The sequence below is a fragment of the Ailuropoda melanoleuca genome, chromosome 4 (assembly GCF_002007445.2).
Source record: "Ailuropoda melanoleuca isolate Jingjing chromosome 4, ASM200744v2, whole genome shotgun sequence".
Classification (NCBI taxonomy): domain Eukaryota; kingdom Metazoa; phylum Chordata; class Mammalia; order Carnivora; family Ursidae; genus Ailuropoda; species Ailuropoda melanoleuca.
Window position 1 is genome coordinate 53,417,476 of NC_048221.1, and position 23,253 is coordinate 53,440,728.

Consider the following 23,253-nt stretch of genomic DNA (forward strand, 5'->3'; position numbering starts at 1 on the left):
TGTGAGGAGAGAGGGGAAGAAGCAGCAGAACAGAAAAAGGGTTTATCTGTCTTGCCTTCAGATCGCCATCTCTGTCTCCTTCCCACCCAGACTTCATTTCCGGCTGTCAGTCAGGGGTGTAGGGGGGCAGGGTGCAGCGGGCTCGCACAGCTCCCCTGTGGTTATGGTGGACTCAGCCCCCGGGTCTGAGAGAAAAGGCGGAGGCTGAGGTCCAGCCCCCCCGTCCCCACGCATTGTCAGGGGTCCCCAGACTCGGCCCCATCTGGATCTCGGTTTTCCCATCTGTGTGGTGTGGGGTCAGTTGGTTCCCAGTTGCAGCCATCACAGCCCCTGAGGGGGCAGCGGGGTGGGCAGCGATGCCAGGAGTCCTGCGGCGAGTCCCGCAGGGACAGCCTGGCACAGCAGGGAGCATGATGCCCATGGAGCCCCATTCAGAGACACCAAGAAGGGCCCCACAGGCCTGGCTCCGTGTAGGGGGGAGGTCAGGAGTATGTGCTAGACAGGCACAGTCCGCAAAGCCCTTCCTCATGGGTGGGAAGCGGAGGCTCGTGCAGAAGTGACTTGCCCAGAGTCACATAGTTCAAGGGTGGCAGAGCTGGGATTTGAACCTGGGTGCCCCTGGCCTGTGCACTCAGCCACCTTAGAGCTCTGCCTCGCTGGTCTGTTTCACGGTGTTGGCATGAGAGTCTTGACGGGAAGGTGATGGATGAGTGCTTTCTGACTCATGAGTCCGCAGTCTCCCCAGGCCTAGCGGGTGGGTGCTTTTGATTATCCCGTTGCACAGTGAGGAAGCTGAGGTCCAGAGAGGGTTGGACGCATGCCCCTGGTCACACAGCAGTCGTCCTCCAGGTGTCTCACAAAACCTGAGGACGTGCGGGTGTCAGGGCCTCTGCTGAACATGGAAGGCGTGCCCGCCAGCTCAGTGGCCCTGCCACCTAACGTACGTCGTCCAGTCTCCCTCTCGGCCCATTCACAACGTTGGAAATATGAAACAATCAAACGCTCTGACTGGGAGCTTCTGGCGGCCCGGATCCCCGGCAGGCCTGGCTTCTAGCCGAGCCTTGCACACCCGCAATCTGTCCCCCTCTTCCTCTGCTTCCCCGAAGTTTGGCAGCGTTCGTTGCATGAGAGGGGTCGTCTTTGGAGCAGGACCAACAGCAGCTTTGCCAGCTCTCGGCTCCCAGAAGGGACCCTTGCTGCTCATTGCCAGGCCCTCCTCCCTTCTCCCTCAGGCGGTGCTGCACTCTGAGGTCCTTGCAGAGCCTTCTTACTGCCAGCTCTCCAGCGTCCTTGGTTCCCACTGCCTGCAGGATGAAAGCCAAACTCCAAGCAGCACTTCTCGAACTCCCTATGTGCCCCTGGGGAGCTTGTTCCAATGCGGATTCTGATTTAGTGGGCAGGGGTGGGGCCCGAGAGTCTGTGTTGCTGAGGAGTTCCTGAGGCTGCTGCTGGTCCGCTACCCTTGGAGGAGGGAGGCCTCACTAGACCCTTCGTGGCCCGGCTCTGTGTGCGTGTCCCGCCTGCTCGCCTCAGTGCTCCCCCAGGACCGTGTGCCTGGGCGCACACTTATGCTGCATTTTCCCTTCTTGGGATCATTCCCTCTCATCCTTCAAAGTCAGGCTCAAAACACCTCCTCGGTGAACCCCCAACCGAGCTAACTGCCCCTCATCGACACTTCCAGACCCCCTCACTAACCCCTGAAATCCTGAGAGGCACACAGCAGCACCTTTTAAAAGAGACCTCTTCGGTGTGAACCTGGCTCCACCCCTATAGCTGGGTGACCTTGGGCAAGTCACTTAACCTTCGTGCCAGGTACTTACTTAAACCCTGCCTTATTCCAGAATAGACCAATGGTTGCTTCCAAACCCACTCTTGGATACAATCAAGTGAAAATGTGGAATGACAGGGACAGAGGGCACGGGGAAGACACTGTTCCCCACGTGTCTCCTGGTCTCTCAGTCCCCAGTGCCTGGCACAGCAGGCATTCAGAGAAATGCTGCATGGAAGCTCTCCCATAACCCACGGCGTGACCTTTCCAGGAGCTTCTCATCCACAAAAGTAAATTCCAAAGGAGCAGGAGGAGAGATAGATCACCAACCTTAATCGCTCATTTAGATGCATCCGTAGGGCGAGCAAATATTTTCTTACCAGAGGGGGTGGATGTAGCTCTCCCGGCTTGTGCACCCCGCAGCCCTCCACCCAGAGGGGGCCGTAAATATGGGGTGGAGGACTGCGTGGTTCACAAGGCTTTAGGGGAAGAGGGTGAGCGTCCATTAAGAGCAGCTCACATGCTGAGAAGGGCCATGTCCCTTCCTGCCTGGTGTAGAGCTGGGACCACCCCAAAGTGGCCCTTCGTGCCCTGCTGATGGTCAGGGTCCTCACTGAGAGCCTCGTCCTGACCATTGCTGGGCACCATGGACTATTGCTGACAGCCTGCACCCCCCTTCCCTGCCTGCCCCCATTCTCCCAGCAGATTCCTCCCAATTCAGGCCCCCTCTCTCTGATCCAGTGCTCACCACCCCTTCTATGGCTGAGACCTTGACCTCACTGCCGGCCCAACAACTTTGCCTGGAGCCCGGAGCCTGTGCCCTGGGACGTACATGAAGTCACCCAAAGAACCAGGCACCCTTGGGAAGTGGGCAACAGGAGGGAACCTAGAAGCGGCAGCCGCTCCCTAACCACAGTGCTGTACATTTTCATTCACTGCAGGACACGGGACCAATTTGAGCCCCGTATGTTCCCATGTATCCAAGAACTCCACGGGAGCTAGGACCTCATCTGTCTTGCTCTGAGCTGCATTCTGCAGGAGGGGACGTGTAGTCAGGCGTACGGGCTATCTGCACCCTGTGTGGCTCTTACCCCCTCTTCTTCCCAGCACCTGCGTGGCATCCATCCCCCAGCTGGTGCCCACACATTGGTGGGATGGGGAGCACAAGCAGCTGGACGGCGGGAAGAGGGGCCTTGTATGTCCATCGGGGTCATCAGGGTCAGTCCTGAGCTGCCGTGGAGGAATCCAGGAGCGTGCAGGGCTGAGGCCCAGCGGGGGCTGGAGTTGTGACCAGCTGCCCCTGCCCGTCAAGCCCAAGGCAGGCAGATCCTCTGCCCATCTTGCTCGGGGTTCCCCAAAGGCTGGGGGGAAGCTCCATGTGGCAGGCTGCTGGGCTTATCCTCCCCATGCCCCACCTGACAGAAAAAGAAACTGAGGCCTGGAGGAGGTAGTTGCAATGTCAGTGGAAGAGCCCCAGGGGACTCTGAGCTCAAGGGCTTCTAACCTGAGACCTGCTCTGGCATATGGCTGCACTTTATCTGGCTCGGGTTCTGGCATTGTGTACAAGATTCTATTGGAATCTGCTACTTACAAAAAAAAAAGTTTGGAAGGCACTGTTCCTCTTTTCTAGGTGGAAAAACTGAAGGCTGAGGAGAGCAGTCACTTACCAAGGTCCCAGGGCCAGTTAGGAGCAGAACCGGCCCCCGGGGTGTGTCTGCCTGGGGACCCAGCGGGAGGACCCTGGCGTGCCCTCTTCAGAGCTCCCCATCCAGACTCAGACTGTGGGCGCGGTGGGGGCTGTGGGACGACTTCCGAGAGCCAGCCCTCCAGTGGCCGTGTCCCCTTTAAGCAGAGAGCCGCCCGCTGCAGTGGGTGGACCTGGTGCCCAGCCAGTGGGAGCTGTGAGCTTCCTTCCCACAGCCCCTCCCCAGGGGAGGGTGAAGGAGGGTGCGGGAGGGCTGAGCAGCGTGGTGGCTCCCGAGGGAGTTGGTGGGCAGCCGAGGAGACAATAGCGGACATGCTATGTGGGCTCAGCCGGGAGACCCCTGGAGAGGCGGGTAAGTCTTGGGGACCCGTGGGCAGAGTGATGGGGCTGAACCCTCCGGGGCTGCTGCTCCCAGGGAGGAGACTGGGACGGCCACTCCCCAGAGACCCAAAGCCCGGAGGGAGGGCAGGGCCGGACACCTGGCTCCGGGGGGCCCGCGGGAGGACTGTCTGTCCGACCCCGCTGCCGTCCTGCAGTCCTGCGGCTGGGGCTGAGTCCACCAGGCTTGCGCGCCGTCCTGCACAACAGGGCAGAGGCGGGTCTGGAGTTGCAGAGGGTGGTGCTCGGCCCCTCAGAGGTGCCTCCCGAAGGCACGTCCTGCCTGGGCATGGGCATGGGCATGAGCTGGCGGGCGTGAGCTCCCTGCCCAGACACGTGAGGGCCAAGGCCGAGCTCAGGCTGGTGTGGAGGGAGCGCCTGTCGCAGGTGGGAGGCTGGACCTGGCGGCAGGCGGCCAGGGACCTGGCAGCAGGTGGCCAGAGCCCTGGCCCAGGGTCTGGTTGGTGAACGCCGGGGCTCTGGGAGTGCAGTGGGGCAGGTGTCATGCAGCAGCCACATTTCTGGGTGGGACTGGCTTGGCCCCATGGGAGGGGCTCTGGAGCAAGCATGGTTGCTCCATCTGTCTCTCTGGCTACCTGTCTCTCCAGCCTCATCCTGCTGGGCTGCATCCCCCTGCCCCACCAGCTTGTCAAGAGCCACCAGCAGGTCATCCTTTATTGGGTACCCTGGGGCTACCCCTGTGATCCCTTCCCACACTCAACATACTTTTGATGGTACCTCCTTGAAACAGTTCCAAGGGCAGGGGCTGTGGTCCCAGTGGACAGATGAGGAAACAGGCTTGGGGTGGGGGGGGTGGCCCACTGGAGGCCCCACAGCTACAGGGCAGCGGTCAAGCCAGGACTGGCATCCAGATGACTTTCATAGGCCAGCTCCCTCCGCCCAGTGAACTCAGGCACCCACCCCCCACCCATGGCCAGGGGCAGAGACAGGGTCGCCCCAGGTCCCCAGATAATAACACAAATAATAATAGTAGCTGACAGCTGTTGAGATTTGACTTTGTGCCAGGCTCTGTTCTAAGCTCTTTCTGTGCATTTTCTCATTTAATTTTCACAATAATGTGAGTTTGGTACTATTCTCCTCTCCATTTCACAGCTGGGAAAACTGAGGCATGAAGGTGTTAAGTGACTTGTCCAAGGCCACACAGCCAGAAGTAGCAAAGCTGGGATTTGACCCCATGTAGTCTGCCCCTGCTCCCTCCCGGGGACTACGCTATAAACCGGGGCACTGCCTTCCTGTCCTGGGTATATCTGTCCTCTGGACCTAAGGCTCAGGTGAGTCAGGTGACCTTGTCCTGCAGTAGTCAGAGTCACAAGGTCAGTAGTGTCCTGGAGACTTCCTTGGAGGACTACTGGGGAGGTGTCTTCCCCTACCTCTTGCGGCTATGGCCTCCACCTGGGCTCAGGCCTCAGCATTGCCTGCCTGGACTTTTGCCCCAGTCTCTTCCTCAGCCTTGTAACCTCCACCCCACCTCCCCATGCTGCCCTGGGAGGGAGCTTGCTAAAACTCACATCTGATCACAGCTCCTTATCTTGGCGTTCAGTGCCCTTCTTCATCTCGCTGGCTTTTTCTCTCTCTGTTGACTTACTTGACCCCCACCCCACCCTCACTGCTGCAGTCCTCACCCTAGTCTCTTCCCCAGGCCACAAAACCTCATGATTATACCTGCCACAGTGATGTCAGCACTGAGACTTTCTTTCTTTCTTTCTTTTTTTTTCCTTAAGAAAAGTCCAAAGATGGAGCTTAGGTACAGTGGGATCCAGGTGCTCAGTTACCATCATTAGGATTCCGGGTCTCTGCTTCTCTTTAGGTAAGCTTCATTTTCAGGCAGACTAACTCCTCTCCTTGAGGTGCCCAGAGGGCTCTATAACCTTTGAGTTTAAGGTCAACCAGGTCAGTCATCTCTAAGGAAAGAGAACCTACTTCCAATAGTTCCAGCAAACATCCCAGGGCTGCCTTTTGTTGCCCCAACTGGGATCATATGCTTACCCTGATCAATCACCAGACCTCTGATTGACCAGCCAGTCCTGGTCATGTGGCCTCCCCAGGAGCAGGGGGGGATGACGGCAGCCAACAGGTGGCTACTCCACACACCCTCTACATTTTGCAGGGAAGGCTGAGGCCGCGAGAAGTCAGGCCACTTGCAGAGCTCCTTGGTGAGAGCCAGGCTTGGGGCTGGGGTCTATGGAATGCACTGCTCGGTGCCCTTTCTCTGCCCCCGATGGACTCCTGCCTGCACATGTCCAGTCTTGCTTCTGGGAGGCTTGTTCACCACCCACTAGCCCTAAGCCCCTACAGAAAGGGATGTGACCAGGCTTGGGTGCACAGTAGGCCTGAATACAGATTTTGGCAGGAAGCTCCACCCCCCAACCCCTCAGTGTTTACTCTCTGCCTCCCTGCCACAAAGTGGTCTTTGTTCCCAGGGCCTACTGGGCCTCAGTGAGCACTGGCCTCCCAGCCGGGGCCTGGGAAGGCTCAGGCAGGCTGTGTATGTATGTCAAAGTCATGGGGGGGGGGTAGTCCTTCTGCTGTGGCCTGGGCCACCCATCCCCTGAGGGACTCTCACCATAACTGCCTGGATCGTTGGGCAGGCCTGACCTCTTACCCCACAGCAGGGGCTGTGGCCACGGGGAAACCCCAGGCCCTTGACCACAGAGGCCACATTGTGGAACCAGGGAGGCCCAGCTTTGCATCCTGGCTCTGCCCTTCCTGATTCTGTGACCTCGAACAACTCATTCCATCTCTTTGATCCCCAGACTCCTACTCTAAATGGGGATTGAATTCCAAATGATTTACTGAACACTTACTTGATGCCGTGGTTTCCATGCTGGACACGGTAGTGAACAGACCGACAAAACCCAGCCTTCTGAACCTGACATCCTAGCGGGCAGAGGCGGATAGTAAATGAAATCATGACATTTTTTCAAAAAGTGAGGTCTGTTACATGGTGTTGAGTGGATGAAAAAGATCAAGTACCGAAGGAGGGTATGAGAGGTGCTGGAGGTGTGGGGAGGGGTGGTTGTGCAACAGGCTGATTGAGGAGGACCTTCCTGAGAAGGTGACATTCCCACAAATTCCTGAAGGACATGAGGGAGGGAGTTTTGTGGATGTCTGGGGGAAGAGCCTTCTGGGCAGAGGGATTAGCCAGTGCAAAGGCCCTGGGGTGGGCACAAGTCTGGTGTGGGGAACAGTGGGAAGACCAGGGAACTGGATTGGAGCTGGCAAAGGGGAGAGAGTATTAGGAGAGTCAGGGAGGCCAAGAGACTGTCAATTGTGGTGAGAACTTTTGCTTTTACTCTTCACAGAGTGAATTGAATCTTTTTACTGCCCCAGGTAGCCACCATCAGGAAATAAAATGGTTCCCTTGGTGACCCAGTTTTAAGGTCGTGCTCCTTGATATTGCTGGTTTCAGGGTGAGGCGGGAGAGCCTAGGCCCAGAAGAGGCAGAAGGCTGAGGCCTGATTTGAGTCTTCACCCTCATCCCACATGATGCCGGGGCCACCATGGGTTCTACGGCCATGGCAGGGATGTCAGCCTAAGTGTGGCTTCAGGTTCCAGTGCCAGGGGTCCTACACATCTCATGGAGGGGGGATTGTGGGACTGGCAGCCTCTCCAGGTCATGCCCACTTCCCCTGGTATTCTGCTGTGCCCACCCTGTGGGTTCCTGAGCCCTACCTCGGGGCCTCCTAGAGGCCGGCCCTGGCTTCCCTGATGCCACTCCTTTTGGGGTCTGTTAGCCTTGTGTTTAGATGGAAGATGGAAAGCGCACAGCCGAGGGGTAAGGATGTGGCCTGCTGGGAGGCCAGAAGGATCTGGACTCCAGTCCTTCCTCTGCAATTCACCAGGTGAGTGACCTCTCCGGCCCTCCGTCTCCGCATCTGTAGAATGAGGAAGTCCGTGAGCCTCCCCCCTGATGCCCTCGGTAGAGTTAAATCAGTTAGTGCGTGGAAAGTCTGGGCCTGGCGCTCCTTTTCCATGTTCTTTTTTCTCAATCCTTGGCAGCAAGTAAATCGGGCATCTACTTTTAAAATTTCTTGGTATATGTCTTGCTTCCCTTAAAAACATGCATTGAACAGAAGGAGGGATCATCCTGTTGCCCAGTTGATCTTTCCCTGCTTCTCTCTCTGTGGGAGGCCGGCCTCTGGGGAGACTTGTCAGCTGCGGGGATTGGGGTAGTCACTCGGAGGTCAGCCTGTACCCCATGTGTCTCCATCCAGCTATCTGGCCTGGTCCAGCCTGTAGCGGCCAGAGGGACATCCTGTGGGCAGTGCCCGCAGGAGCTGGGCCGCTGCCTGGAGCAGAGTGACCTCAGGGTCATAGGCATTACCCTGGAGTCTCCCCAGGACTGTCATGGGTGGGAGGGGGAGACTGGAGGGGCCCATGGCTCTGACACTCAGGAGTTGTGTGACGCTGGGAAGTTCCCTTGACCTCTCTGTGCCTCAGTTTCCACATCTATAACGGGGATGATAGGAGTAGCGTGAGGATAAAGTGGTAATTATTTTAAAGGTCATAGAACATGGCTTGGGTTCAAACCTCAACCCTGCTCCTTACCATTGGAAGTCAGTTAACCTCTGTGTACCTCAGTTTCCCCCTCTGTAAAATGGGAATAATGATCATACCATCGCAGAAGGTAGTGAGGATGAAACAAGACAATGCTTGTGAAGCACCTAGCACAGCACCCAGCACTTAATCAGAAGGAGTCGTTATCATTGTTAATCTACGAAAACCTTTCTACGAGGTCAGCGATGAGGGCAGGGAGAGAACTCCCGTGTTTCATGGCTTCTGTGTATACCCCATCATCTCATTGATTCCTCACGCTGACCCAGGAGGTGAGCCCTCGCGCTGCGCAGAGGAGAAGCCTGAGGCTCAGAGAGAAGTGACTTGTCCAGATCCCTAGCCAGTGGGCAGCAAGGTTTAGAATCAGAATCTGAAGTTGGCTAAAGTCCGAAGTCCATCCTTCCTTTTCCAGCAATGCCTGCGGGGGTGGGAACAACCGAGCTGGGACTGGCAGATCCCTTGGTGGTGTGCTGGAACAGCGAGCCGCTGCTACCCCGGGAGTCGGCCGTGGGCCTATGGGGACAGTTGTGAAGGTTGGACCCAGGAGCCCCCTTCTCCTCTTCAGTGTGGGGCTGGGCTGGCCCTGCTGGTGGCTGGCCCTCCGTGCAGTCGTTTCCTTTCCCCTCAGGTTGAGCCTCTGGGCCCTCGTTTTCTCAGTACCCCACCCCCACCCCCGCCCCATGCCGAATGCTGCCTCCTGGAGGTCCGGAGAACCCGGCTCAGTTGCTGCTGAGTCTGTGGCTCCACCCTCCCGCGCCCCCTTCTTGCTGAGGCGGGATCCTAGCAAAGGCGGCCTGGCCAGGGGCAGACTTCCTTTTCCCTTTGTCAAAGCTCAATAGCTCCCTGGGGCCCCAGAGAGATGGGGATAATGAAGGCAAATTAGCAAAGCTTTCAAGAGAAATAAAATCGAAAAGAAAGCCACCCACCCAGCCCTGGCTGTAGCGGGGGGGGGGGGCGACCAGGGGGCCAGGTGTACACTCTGTTCTCAGCGCTGCCTTGCTCCCTCCTGCTGCCCGAAGGGCCAGCCCGCATCTGCCAGGACAGGCCGGCAGCGCTGTGCAAATGCGCTTCCCTCGGAAGCGAGTTCTTACAGGACGGATTGACTGAAGGCAAAAGCTCATAATTGCCCATTGCTGGAAGGAGACGGGGGAAAAAAGAAACACGCGGATAAAAATATCTCTGTTTTTATGCACGTTTCCAGCTGAAAATTGGTGGGAAAGATGTTTTTGAAAAGCCTTCATCTCTAAGCATGTAATTACTAAGTCCCAGAACAAAAAGGAGACAGAGCGGGAGAGAGTGAGCAGGTTCTGTGAGGGAGGAGGACCGGGGTCTGAACCCCCATGGGGTTTTCTATAAATAAAATAATTCCCTCAAATTCTCAAGCCTGGGCTGGCTGGAGCCAGCAATGGGGGCGGATACACCCCCCATTTTATGGATGGAGAAATAGAGACTCAAGTCATACAGCCAGTTGGAAATTCTGGCCCTGCCTTGATTCTTGGTTTGAATGCTGCCTCAGTTTCCCCCACCCTGGGATGCTCACGAAAGTGGGGCAGTGTTGTTGAACAGGCATCACAAACATTGTAGCGTTCCTCATGGGTGCCTTCCTGAATATGGTAGGGGGTCTTGGATATCCAGAAGCCTCTTATCTAGCAGTTAGTTGTCCTGAGTGGCCTCCATCTCCAAGAGAGCTCATCAAAGCTACACACTAAAATGCACGTGCCTTCCCTAGAGAGGGGTCTCTCAAGTCCCCATTTATTGCCCGCTGACTCTTTGCACACAGTTGCATGAATTCTGGTCTGCAGCACACGCTAGGAAAAGAGATGCTCACAGCCTGTACCCAAAGCAGAAAGAAGGGAGTTGGGGTCACTCAGGGTTGAGATGAGCAGATCCAACACCTCTGTCCCAACGGGGTCATTGCAGCCCAGCTTGGCACCGTACCCTTCAGGGGAGCAAAATCTGAATATTGGGGTGTAGAAAGGGAGGAGAGGCAGTCTGGAAGACAAACTCGAAGGACGCCTTAGAGACACCCCAGGACATGGGTCCTGTCTTTCAGAGCCAACATCCTGCAGCTTTTGGTGATCCACATTTGAGGATCCCACTGTTCCTCACTCTAGGTTTCTGGATTTTTTGTTTAATATCTGGGCTCAAAACACCACATTTAATCCACTGTTTTTTTGTGCTCCATTCTTTGGGATCCTACTGCTCTGAATTTGGTGAACTTGACCCTCTGCTTTCTTGTCCTCTCCTTAGGAGATAATCCTCCCCTTCCCCCACCCCCAGACTCAAACCTGGAGCCAGCAAGCTTATCTCTGGTCTTCCCAGGACAGCCCAGGAGAGAGGGATTTTTCCAGTGGCAGAATCTCATTTGCAGGGGATAAGACAGATTTTAATTCCAGAATTGTCCACATGAAATACCAGAGATGTTCACTGTCACATAGTTGATAGAAACCAGTCTTTTTAATGTTATTAGCTCAGAAACATCTTGTTGAATCTAAATGAAGTGCAAATTAGGGAACCGTACTTAATGGCGTGTTGCCGGAATTGGTGGTGGCTGGTGTGAATAAGGGGCCTGGGGGACAAGGGGGGGTAGTGAGTGAAGCTGCTGGGGGCCCAACTCCAGGGGCCCTGGAAATGATTCTGGGCTTAACTGCTGTCTGATTTGTTATTTACTACTTTTTGGCAAGCAAAGGGAGCCTAGCCTTGGTCTGCAGAGGCAGAGTGCTGGGGGAGCTGGGTGGTTTCTCAGTGGTTGGAGCTGCAGGTGGTGAAGGGTCTCACCCTCCTGAGATCCTGGCCGGGCCGTGCTGAACCCGACCCAGTCCCAGCCTGAGCCCCACCTGGACTCTAGAGCAGTGATTTTCAATGGGGAGTTTGGGTGGGGCAATATTGCTCCCCAGGGGACAAGGGGACCTTTGGCGATGTGTGGTCATTTTGGTGGTTATGATGGGGTGGGGTGCTACTGGCATCTAGTGGTTAGAGGGCAGGGATGCTGCTGACCATTGTACAGAGCAGAAGAGAGCCCCCCCCCCCCACGATGTGGAATTATCTAACAAAAAAAAGATGTCAATAGTGCAGAGGTCGAGAAACCTGCTGTAGTTTGAACCCTGTCCCTGATTCTGACTGAGCCCTGACCCTGAACTCAAGCTGAGCCCTGACCTTGACCCATCCTGACCCCACCCCATTGAACCCTAATCGATCCTCTCCCTCCTGAAAAGGCTGGGATAGGATGATACTCAGCTTCTGGCCCTTGCCGGGACTGATTCTTTTCCAAACTTGCTTCCTCATGCCTCCACAGAAGAGGGAAGATGGGTCCTGTGAGGTAGGTAGCCATGGCCAGAGGCTTGGGGAGAGGAGTGGCCTCCCCACCCCCCGTGAATAGCTGAGCCAGGGTCTGCGCTCGGGCTGGGCTGAATCCTGGGCCCATGGTCTTACCACTGGGCCAGGCTGGACCTGTGGGGATGACGGCAGCTGGAGAGCTCTTCTTCCAGAGCAGGTGGGGGTGTGTGCAGGCTTCAGTGAGGCCCAAGGAAGCTCTGGAAGCCCAAGAGGCATGCCTGGTGCTGGGAGGGGTGGCCCCTGGGGCAGCATGGGAGAGCCTGCCAGCCTGATGCTTTGTCACTTGTCTTTGAGGAGCTCAGTCTAGTGCTCAGAAAGGACCTGGAGAAGGAGTGTGAAAGATACAGCCTGGTCCATCGAGCCTGGAACATTGGGTAGCATGGGCAAGGGCCCCGGGGTTGGGTCCTAGCTTTTTGCAGAAGCTGCCTTGGCTAAGGACTTTGCCTCTCTGAGTGGCAAGTTTTCTCCTCTGTCAAGTGGAAGCGATGGTGGCACCTACCTCCTCCCAGGGCCGCTGTGAGAAGTGAACGAGAGAGAAGGGGATAGTGTGGATGGTTGGTGCATGACGCGTGAGCCCCCTTCCCCTCACCTGTCAGCACATAGAGGAGAATCAGAATATGCATGGTGCCTAAGACAAGGGGGTGCTGAGGGGAGACAGGGGCTCTGGCATTCTCACAGAGCAGGTAACCTGAAACCTTCCAGCTTCAAACTGCTTTGAGATCCACAGATGAACCCACAGGAAATGAAGAGGGTGAGCTGGAAGGAGATAAGCACGGTCTGTATAACCACTTCTATCAGTTTTGTACTGGATGTCTGGCCAGTGCAAAAAGGCAAATAAAATAAATAAAAAGTATGAAGTTTAGAAAGTGAGAAATTAGGTTGTCATTTTTCACAGGTGACAGAAAATCCCAAAGAACCTACGGATAAACCATTGGAATTAGGGGTGCCTGGGTCACGCAGTCGTTAAGCGTCTGCGTTCGGCTCAGGCGTGATCCCGGCGTTATGGGATCGAGCCCCACGTCAGGCTCCTCCGCTATGAGCCTGCTTCTTCCTCTCCCACTCCCCCTGCTTGTGTTCCCTCTCTCACTGTCTCTCTCTCTGTCAAATAAATAAATAAAATCTTTAAAAAAAGGAAAGATTTAAAATTATTAGAGACATGTAAGGCACAATAGAAAAGGACAGAACAGCATATGAGAGCAGCATGAGAATATAAGCAAAAGGACCAAACAAAGCTTTCCAAAACCAGAAATGTACTTGTTGAAATTAAAAACTCATTGGAATTGGGAAAATTTGAATATGGAGTGGGTATTAAATTAATAATTAAGGAATCATTTTAATTTTATAAGGTGTGATAATGGTATTTTTGTTGAATAAGAAATACGTTCCTTTTTAAATGCATACTGAAATATTTAGAGGTGTAATTTCATCATATCTGGGGTTTGTTTTAAAATATTTCAACATAGAGGGGAGCCTGGGTGGCTCAGTGGGTCAAGCGACCAACTCTTGGTTTCAGCTCAGGTCGTGATCGTAGGGTTGTGAGATCGAGCCCTGCCTTGGGCTCTGTACTTAGCTCAGAGTCTGCTTCAGACTCTCTCTCTCTTTCTTTCTGCCCCTCCCCCCTGCTCTGTCACACACACACACACTCTCTCTCTCTGGCAAATAAATAAATCTTTTAAAAGTAATAAATATAATAAATGAAATAAAATATTTCAACATTGATAAAAATATATGGAATAAATATGACTGACAGAGTATTAATAATTGTTGTGTGTGTGTTTTTTTTTTTAAGATTTTATTTATTTATTTGACAGAGAGCGAGCACAAGCAGAGGGAGAAGCAGGCTGCTCGCCAAGTGGGGAGCCTGATGCGGGGCTGGATCCCAGGACACTGGGATCATGACCTGAGCCAAAGGGAGACCCCCAACGACTGAGCCACCCAGGGGCCCCCAGAGTGTTAATAATTATTAAACTACATGTTGGGTAAAACAGGATTCATTATACCAGTGGTTCTCAAACTTCAGTGTGACACAGAATCACCTTTGCCCAACACAGATTATTGTGTCTGACAAAGGACTTGTATCCAGAATACATAAAAATTTGGTAATAAGAAAACAGCCCAACTTAAAAATGGACAAAAGCTTTGGATAGACACTTCACCAACGAAGATATATATGGATGGCAAATAAGGAGAAGCAAAGACATCATTAGTCATTAGGCAAGTGCACATTTAAAACCACAATAGGAGGGATGCCTGGCTGGTCAGTCAGTGGAGCGTGTGACTCTTGATCTTGGGGTTGTGAGTTCCAGCCCCATGTTGGGTGTAGAGTTTACTTAAAAATAAAATCGGAAGGGGCGCCTGGGTGGCGCAGTCGTGAAGCGTCTGCCTTCGGCTCAGGGCGTGATCCCGGTGTTATGGGATTGAGCCCCACATCAGGCTCCTCCTTTGTGAGCCTGCTTCTTCCTCTCCCACTCCCCCTGCTTGTGTTCCCTCTCTTGCTGGCTGTCTCTCTCTCTGTCAAATAAATAAATAAATAAATAAATAAATAAATAAATAAATAAATAAGATCTTTAAAAAAATATCTGAAAAAAAAGCCACAATAAGAAACTTCTACATATCTATTAGAATGACTAGAATTTAAAAAAAGAACCCTAACTAACATTGCAAATGCTGGCGAGAGATTGAGGCAGCCGGACCCCTCACACATTACCAGTGGACGTGCAAAATAGTGCAGCCACTTTGAAAACCAGTTGGCAGTTTCTTACAAAGTTCACCTCATCCTTACCGCATGACCCCGAATCCCACTCCTGGGTATTGACGCAGGTGGAATGGAATGTGATGTTCAAACCAACCCTTGTATGCCGATATTGATTACGGCTTTCTGTGAAATCACCCCCAACTGGAAAGAGTGGAAATGTCTTTCAACAGGCGAATGGCTAAGCAAGCAGTCCAGCCCTGCAGTCGAACACCAGTCAGCAATAACAAGGAACAGAACTGATCCACGAAAAAACATGTGTGAATCTCAAATGGTGATGCTGACTAAGAGAAACTAGACTGCAAAGCCCACACACTGTAGGATCCTATTTATGTGACATTCTAGGGAAGCCAGAATTACAGAGAGAGAACACAGACCCGTGGTAGTTGGGGGCGGGGACGGGCTACAGAGGGGCAGCAAGGGAGAATTTTGGGGGCGATGGAAATGTTCTAAATTCTGATTGTGGTGGTGGTCAGGACACATTTCCCCAAACCCAGACAAAAGCACACCACAAAGAATCCATGTTAATGTCTATAAGATTTTAAAAATAGATGAAAATATGAGTTAGGGTAATACACTAAAACACACACACATGCAGATTGCTGAAGCCCACCCTCCCAGTTTCTCATTTACTCTGGCCTAGGTGGGGCCTAAGAATTTGCATTTCTGACAGATGCCCCAGTGATGCTGGTACTGCTGGGCTGGGGACCCTCCTGTGAGAACCTCTGCGTTGTACTAGTCTGTTTTCCTTATGTTTGAAATCATGAAGAGCTTCTCCAAGCGTTAAAAAGGCAGATGTTACTGTGAGACATCCCCGAGAGAGATAGAAGGAGGACATGTGATCGAGAGAGGTGATGGGTCGTGGGAGAGAAAAATGCAAAGTCCCAAGGAATACCCATTGAGCATTTCATAAGAGAGAGGGGAAGGAAACAACACTTGAAGAAATAATAGCAGAGTGCTTTCTAGAATTAAAGCTAAAGGAGACAGACTTACTATCTCTGGCTGCCTAGAATGTCTGAGAATATGAATACGAATCTTCCTGTGGTCCTCAGGAAGAAGCACTAATTGGGTCCATTCAAGATTGAGTTTGCTCATGGTTGGCACTGTGTCACATGTGCGGTGGTGCCCGCGTGTGAGAGAGCTGCCGGTCCCAGGGGGTGTGCAAGCAGAGCCCGGGGTGGTGGAGTCTGCAGACCCACATTCTAATCCGAATTGCACAACTCCCCAGCTGTGTGCCTGGGGGCCTGAGCTGTCCTGCTGGGATGCTGAGCTCTGTTATGTGTACGGTGCAGTCATCCTGCCCAGAATTACGGTTGTGGGTTGTGGAGATGGTTAACCACAGAATGACTGTGAAGCTCCCTGTATATCATCGCTGTTCAGAAGGTTATTCAGCCCAAGGGCAGAGATGGAGCCTTCCTGGGGGAGTGGGGGAGAAGCCATGAGGATGCCCCAGCGGAGACTCGGGTGGAGCTGGTGGCAGGAAGGAGCCCCCTTTCCCAGGCCACATCCGCGAAGCAGAGGATTCCCAAGGCAGAAAGGGTTTTCCTGCACGGAAATGAAAGTGTAACTCGGGGCTTTTTCTCTTTCTTGCCTGCAGACGACGGGCCTTACTGCAAAGGAGGCAAGGATGTAGGAGGGACCGATGTGGCCCTGGCATGCCGCAGACAGAGCATTCCAGGTAATGAACCTCCTCTCCTTCCCCCTTGTCCTGGAGGCACGGAGAGCTCAGAGTCGGGGTCAGATGGCATCAGCTCTGCTGCTAACTCGCTCTGTGACCTTAGACCAGTCACTTAACTTCTCTGATCCTCTGGTGTAAAAAGGAGACGATCTTACCCAGCAATTTGCGGCCAGGTGCCCCATTTACCAAGTGTTGGTCTCACTTGTATTGGAGCTGGGGATCCGGAACTGCCCCGTGCTACCCGCTCACCCCCCGTCTGTTGACAGAGGAGTTCTGCGGGGTCACCGTGGTGGAGCTGATCAAGAAGGAGGGCAGCACGCTGGGCCTGACCATCTCAGGTGGCACCGACAAGGATGGGAAGCCCAGGGTCTCCAACCTGAGACCGGGGGGGCTCGCCGCCAGGTGAGGAGGGGGCTTGGTGGGGCAGGAGGAAGGGGCCAGGGGCCAGTGGAAGATGGACCAGGGCTGTAGGCAAAGCGATCAGGCAGGTGTTTCTAGAAGCACCCGAGTGCTTCTCAGAGGGAAGCCTCCAGTGGAGGCTGTAATTCTAGGCCCCAGCTTCCTCTCTTACCCTTTACGCAAGAGGCTGACTCGGCCACAGCATCCCACTCTTGCCAGGCACTCCAGGCCTTTGCATGTACAGTTACCTTCTTGGAAGGCCTGTTCCCCACTGGCAGACTCCTATCCACCCCTCCGCACCGCCTCTGGGAGGCCCCCCATCCCAGAGGAGGCAGCTGCCCTGCTGTGCTCACACGGCCCTGCATGCCACTTCTGGACACATTGCTCTGGATTTTCCTGTCATCTCACCTCTGTGGCTCCCTTGGACCATGAGTTCCGTGAGACCGAGGGGTTAGCCCCTCTGGGCCTCGTACAGGGCAGGCGCTGGTGAGTGTTCAGTGGAACAGAACACATTTAGTAGTCCAAAGCCAGGGGGAGGGCTTTGGGAAAGAGCAAAGGGGGAGATGATCCGGCCACTCTGCAGGTTCCTCGGGGCTGGCAGAGCCTTCATCAGGAGGGTCACACCCCAGCAGGGGGAAATGCCAGGCCTGGATGTCAGACAGGTCTAGGTTAGAATCTGCGCTCTCTTACTAACTCGCTGTGTGACCCTGGACAATGTCTGACCTCTCTGAGCCACAGCTTCCCCATCCATAAAATGGGGATTCAGAGATCGTAAGGATTCAACAGAAGAGCGGGTGTGAATGCCGGCACCTGTCACCATGCATGTGCTCTGGCCTCCTTGCTCCCAGGAGTGACCTGCTGAACGTGGGCGACTATATTCGGTCAGTGAATGGGATCCATCTGACCAGGCTCCGCCATGATGAGATCATCACCCTGCTCAAGAATGTGGGCGAGCGCGTGGTGCTGGAGGTGGAGTATGAGCTGCCCCCGCCTGGTGGGTGCCCTTGGACGGGGAACTTTCTCCACTGCCTTAGTTGTGCGTAGACACAGCTATCTCCCCACCAGCACCTGGGGGGTGGGGACCATGCCAGCTGGGGACCTGGGTGGGTGGGACCTGAAGATTGGCCACAAACATCTACGCTGCACCTAGGGACTTTGCCTACAATTGCAGTATGCTGTCACCAGGAGGTGGCAGGGCCCTGTTTACAACCCAGTGTCATTTTCTATATTTAGTGTTCAGATGCTTTTCCTTTAGGGGGGAAGTTTGGGGGATGTTGGCTAAAAAAATTGTTCCCTGTCCTACGGCTCTTTCCATCCTACCAGCCTGCACTAAGTACGGTGGCCTAGGGTTTAGCCTAGCTCTGAATTTTCCAAGTTGGCCTAAAGTTTTAAGATTTGAATAACTAGAATTCAACCCTGGCCTGAGCCCATAGCCATGGACTCAAGTCTGAGTTCAGCGGAACTCTTGAAGTCCTACTTGTCCTACCTGTAAATGGTGGGGGTGGGGGGAGCTTACCCTCCCTGTAATCTCTGACTGGCCACCCAGCTCTCCTGGAATGAGCTTTGGGGATGTCTGTGGCTTGGTGATGTGACTGAGGGACTCAAAGGAGCCCTCCATTTCTCCCCAGCCCCTGAGAACAACGCAGGGATCACCACAAAGACAGCGGACGTCTCCCTGTACAAAGAGGGCAATAGCTTTGGCTTTGTCCTCAGAGGTCAGTGTAAGAGTCACACTTGGTTGGGGTCAAGGGGTGGGAAGGAGACTAATGCTGATTCCATGTGTGTTCTGTTTTGCTTCGATGAGGTTTTAGATACAGATATATAATATATAGATAGACGGAGAGATAGATTAATAGATAGATAGCTTCTTGCTTCTGTCTTTAAAGAACCAAGGACATGTAGTCAAATGTTAAATGGGAAAATTTGCAAAGCGGTGAAGTGTGCATGATTGCTGGGAGTGAGACTGAGAACAAAGTTTGGAGCTGCCTCGGAACGAGGGCAAAAAGGGAAATAGGATGAGACCATAGGACGGGAAGCAAACCATTTAAGAGAGAGGATTTCGGGCATGTCTCTACTTTCTGTCCCACTCTATGGGGATTTACAGTTGGAATCTTGTAAGAGGGCCTGTGAATAGCAAGGACAGGTCCTCAAACAGATTTACTGAAGGGAGCCAGCTTAGGGGCTGAGTCAGGGGCTCTAGGTATCAGGGGAAGAGTGGGTCGATGACTGCCATCTCCTGTTGGACTCTGTCCAGGGGGTGCCCATGAAGATGTACACAAGTCCCGCCCACTTGTCCTGACCTACGTCCGGCCTGGCGGCCCTGCTGACAGGTGAGCCTGAGCCGGAGGAAACCCAACAGCCTTTCCCTCCCCTGACTACACCCAGATCCCCTGTAAGGAAGGCAGACCAGAAGCCATTGTGCCCATTCTCCAGATGAGCAAACAGGCCCAAAGAAAGGACGCCCCTTGCCCCAGCGTCACTCAGAATTGTTGGTGGAACCAGGACCCAATCCCAAATGAGAGAGACCCCAAGCTCTTCCCCCCTGACATGCTACTGTCTCGGGGGTGGGGAGGGAAGCAAGCCTTGGCGTTATGTTGTTCTTCCCTTCCCTGGCTCTGGTTTCCCATCAGTGGAACGGGTCTGATACTGCAGCTCCTAGGAGTTGCCGTGAGAGATTTGGGGGCACCACGAGCAGTACCACCGTGGCCTCTGTCATGCAGCCTCTGGAGTCCTGGCTGTGCCACCCTGCCTGGTGCTGCCTGGGGCACAGCCCAGAAGGGTGGGCAGGGCCAGGAGGAGAGCATGTGGGAGAGGAACATGTCCAGTTCCCAGCATCCGACCCCCTGACCTCTCCAGTGGGAGATTCTTGGCCATTTTAAGAGAAGACTGGAACAGCTTTGTCCGAAGTCTAAACCCTTTCTTGGGACAGGGCCCTGTGACGAGCTATTCATAGAACCTCCCAGAATAGCTTTGGCCACCTGTTGGAGCAAGCATTCCCGGGTGGGGATTTGACCCAAACCGAGGTGGACCCCTACTTGGGCCCGTCTCCCGGGGGCCCTTGCTGAATTCGTTCCCAGGCGCATTTGTCACCAGGCCAGAATCGCTGCTGAGAAACCAGAGTGGGGGCAGTGAGAAGGGACCTCAAGATGGGCAGCACGAAGCCTCCAGACTGCCCCACCCCTGACGCTGTGTGGCCCTGGCAGGGCTAGTGTTCTTCCTGGGCCCTGGCAGTCTCCTGTGTCCCCCGGGCATCCATGCACAGACACTCTCGGGTTGAGCGGGGGCTCTGAATGTATTAAGCACCAAGCAGGGTGGAAGATGTCAGAGCTGGTCCCAGCTGTCTTTACATCCCCGCTTCATTGATTCAGCTGCTCACCCAGAGACTCCGCCATGCGTTCCCTCACTGTGCCGTCCCTTTCTCCTTCACCCACTGCCTGCCCCTCTCCGTCTCCTGAGACCCACCTTTCCCAGCGGCCTCTTGGCAGGGCTATGCCCGGTGCTCGCATGGGGCCAGGCTGGCTGACCGGGCCCTTCCCTGCAGGGAGGGCTCCTTGAAGGTGGGGGACAGGCTGCTCAGCGTTGATGGGATCCCGCTGTATGGGGCCAGCCATGCCACTGCCCTGGCCACGCTGCAGCAGTGCAGCCATGAGGCACTCTTCCAAGTGGAGTACGATGTGGCCATCCCAGGTGAGTTGGGGCCTGAGGACTAGGGTTGGGGCAGGAAGAGACCCAGGGGTAGAGGGAGGGGGTAGTGGGCACAGATCCTCACCACTGCAAAGGCGGTGTGAACTTGAGCCAGTCACTGAGCCTCTCTGGGCAATAAATGCTATCTGCCAGGCTTTATTGGAGGCCCTGGAGATCCAGGTGAGAACAATACAGATGAGATCTCGGTTCTCGTGGAGCTCACCTTCTGATGGGGAGAGATGGGCAGTAAACAGAGTAAATCAAATACAGAGGGTGTCAGATGGCAGTAAGTGCTGTTGGAAGAAAAATCAGGGAGAGATGGGAAAGGCTGGGGCAGAGAGGGGTGATGGTGGCCCAACCAGGCTGGTTGCCGAGGAAGCATAGGTTTGCATTCAGGAAATGTGATGAAAGTCAATTGGGTCTGATTTGCTGACATTTGGACCTGGTGGCAGGGGTTGGGGGGTGGGGGCGGGCAAGAGCAGAAGGAGCTAGGTTTTGTTTTCAAGCTACCGGGTGGGTTCCTGGGGGTGACGTTTCTAAGTGCAGAAAGGGGGTAGTGAACATGCAGCTCAGGGCCGGTGAGCCACAGGCTCTCCGTAACCCTAAGCATGTTAGTGTCGTCCGGCAGAGCCCTGGGGTCAGAGTCCCTCAGAGCGGAATCCCTGTCCCGCCTCTGCTGCTGAGACCTTGTATGAACTTGGACAAGGCCTTTGCCTCCATGTGCCTCAGTTTTCTGATCTGTAAAATGGGTGCGGTAATCCCTCCGCAGCAGTGAGGATTACACTGAGATAGCAGAGTGAGGCTGGGGGGGCAAGTGCTCAGTATTTGAATTTCAAACTCTTCTTTCCTTCCTCGTGCCAGATACGGTGGCCAATGCTTCGGGGCCCTTGGTAGTGGAGATAACTAAGACGCCTGGGTCAGCCCTGGGGATCTCGCTCACCACCGGCTCCCACCGGAACAAGCCAGTCATCACCATTGACCGCATCAAGCCGGCCAGCGTGGTGGACAGGTGGGGCCCACACCGGGTGCGGCCACCATAGTGGGCAGGGATGCAGGGGGAGAGGCGGCCCAGAGCTCCCTCTGGCCCAACCAGCCTCCCCCTTCACTCTCCCGCCTGGCCAGGAGTGGGGCCCTGCATGCTGGAGACCACATCCTGTCCATCGACGGCACCAGCACGGAACACTGCTCGCTGCTTGAGGCCACCAAGCTCCTGGCCAGTGTGGCGGAGAAAGTGCGGCTGGAGATCCTGCCTGCACCCCAAAGTCGGAGGCCCCTGAAGCCCTCAGAGGCAGGTGGGTCCCTTGGAGGGTCTCAGGACCCAAACCTGGGGGCTGATGGGGAGGGCTGCACGAGGTCCCAGATGCCTGGGACTGAAGCCCTGGGCAGGCTAAAACGTACTAGAACAAACGTCCATTCCTGTTGGGAAGCTCAAATTGTGCAGCAGCTGGCGGTGGGGGGGGGGGCGGCGGGCAGAGGAACAGCCTGAATGTTTGGGTTGACAGTCCGCTGGCGTGGTTGCACCAAAGCTAGTTCCATCCCTCTTTGCTAAGTTACTAGAAGAATGAAGGCTAGCCCGAGGGAGAGGACAGTCCTGTGCTCTGTGCTTCTCAGAGCGTAGATCTGGGGCTCTGCTCCGGGGTCCTCCGCTAGTCCAGAGGAGGCAGCCGGTCAGTCGGGAGGGCCTAGAGCCCTCCCACCTTTTGAGGAGTTGGGGTCTCCCAGACCAGGGCAGGGAGCTGGGTGCTAGCAGTCCAAGAGCAGAGGAGGCCGGTGGTCTAAGAGACCAGGGGGCAGAGCCAGACCCGGGGCAGTGTGGGCACAAGGAGGCAGCTTCCAGCTCAGAGCCTGGACGTGCCTCCAGCATTTCAGACCTTGAGCTTTGGGTGAAGATGCCAGCCACCCCAGCTGGACAGGCGCTTTCTGCCTCTGAGCCTCACTTGCCTCATCTGTAGCTGGGAGCACAGGCTTGGGAGGCGTCAAACGAGGTCAAGGACAGAGCACAGCTTGGGGCTGTGGTCTGGGGGGGTCAGGCTGTGAATTCCAGCCCTCAGGACACAGTGTGTGGGCAAGGATGGAGTCGGCCCACCCCGTCCTTTGCAAGCCTAATTGGTCATCTGGGAGAGAAAGAAATCCCCCAAGTAAAATGGGGGGAGACAGGCCTTGGGAAGGGTCCGTCTCTGTGGCTCTGTGCGTACCAGGATCTGCAGGGGCCCCATCAAGCCACAGCCAGCGCCTGGTGCAGGAGGCTTTGGGGCTTGAACTCGAGCGACTCATTCTCGCACTGTTTCCAACACACCTGCTGTGGGCTGGGCTCAGTGCTGGGGCTTCCCGTGGGTCATCTCTTTTCATCCTCGTGACAAGCCTGTGAAGGCGGTATTGCTGTCATCCCACTTTACAGAGGTGGCTGAAGCTCTGAGAAGTTCAGTGCCTTATGGGGTGACAGGGCTGCCGACAGTCCTCCTGGCCCTCATTAACTGGGCCTCGGCTGGGTGCCAGGCGCTGCTCGAAGCACATCCTACCTCTTCACTCATTCCAATCCTTCCCATCGTCCTAGGAGGCAGCCACTATCTTAGTCCCGTTATACAGATCATGACAATGAGGCAGAGGGGCCAAGTGGAATTCAGGGATCTGGCAGCTGGCTACCGGGTTGGCCAAACCCCTGTGTGAGGCTTGGAGGTGCTGCAGAGCGGTGGAGTCAATGGGCTGAGATAGCTGGGTTCTCACTCATCCATCCATGGGTGTGCTGCCCCAGGCTGGACGGCTCAAAGCCCCGCAGCAGGAGGAAGACAGGACCTGGGGCAGTCTGGGAGAAGGTGTCGCATGGCAGGCGGTTTGGAGGATCAAGTGGGGTGGGGTGGGGGGAGGCAGGATCTCTGGGGTACCCTGGGAAGCCGATGGAGAAGGAGTGCAGAGAATTCATCTGGGGGGAAAGTGTGGGCAAGTTTGGAGGGAAGGAAGCCAGAGCAGCCTGTCTGCTG

At 55.0% G+C, this 23,253-nt stretch overlaps 1 protein-coding gene across 9 annotated transcripts in view; it reads left to right on the plus strand.

The window, feature by feature from the left end:
• Positions 1 to 23,253, plus strand: part of GRIP2 (glutamate receptor interacting protein 2) — a 98,163-nt gene that overhangs the window by 50,445 nt on the left and 24,465 nt on the right. For 7 of the 9 annotated variants that reach the window (XM_034658822.1, XM_034658824.1, XM_034658821.1 and 4 more), the window contains exons 2-9: positions 16,112 to 16,192; positions 16,459 to 16,594; positions 17,440 to 17,585; positions 18,220 to 18,306; positions 18,846 to 18,921; positions 20,133 to 20,278; positions 21,137 to 21,284; positions 21,398 to 21,567. In XM_034658822.1, coding sequence (XP_034514713.1) covers positions 16,112 to 16,192; positions 16,459 to 16,594; positions 17,440 to 17,585; positions 18,220 to 18,306; positions 18,846 to 18,921; positions 20,133 to 20,278; positions 21,137 to 21,284; positions 21,398 to 21,567 — 990 coding nt within the window. Of the gene's footprint in view, positions 1 to 3,704; positions 3,826 to 16,111; positions 16,193 to 16,457; positions 16,595 to 17,329; positions 17,586 to 18,219; positions 18,307 to 18,845; positions 18,922 to 20,132; positions 20,279 to 21,136; positions 21,285 to 21,397; positions 21,568 to 23,253 lie in introns of those variants that run through there. The other 2 variants (XM_034658823.1, XM_034658827.1) reach the window with 2 other exon arrangements.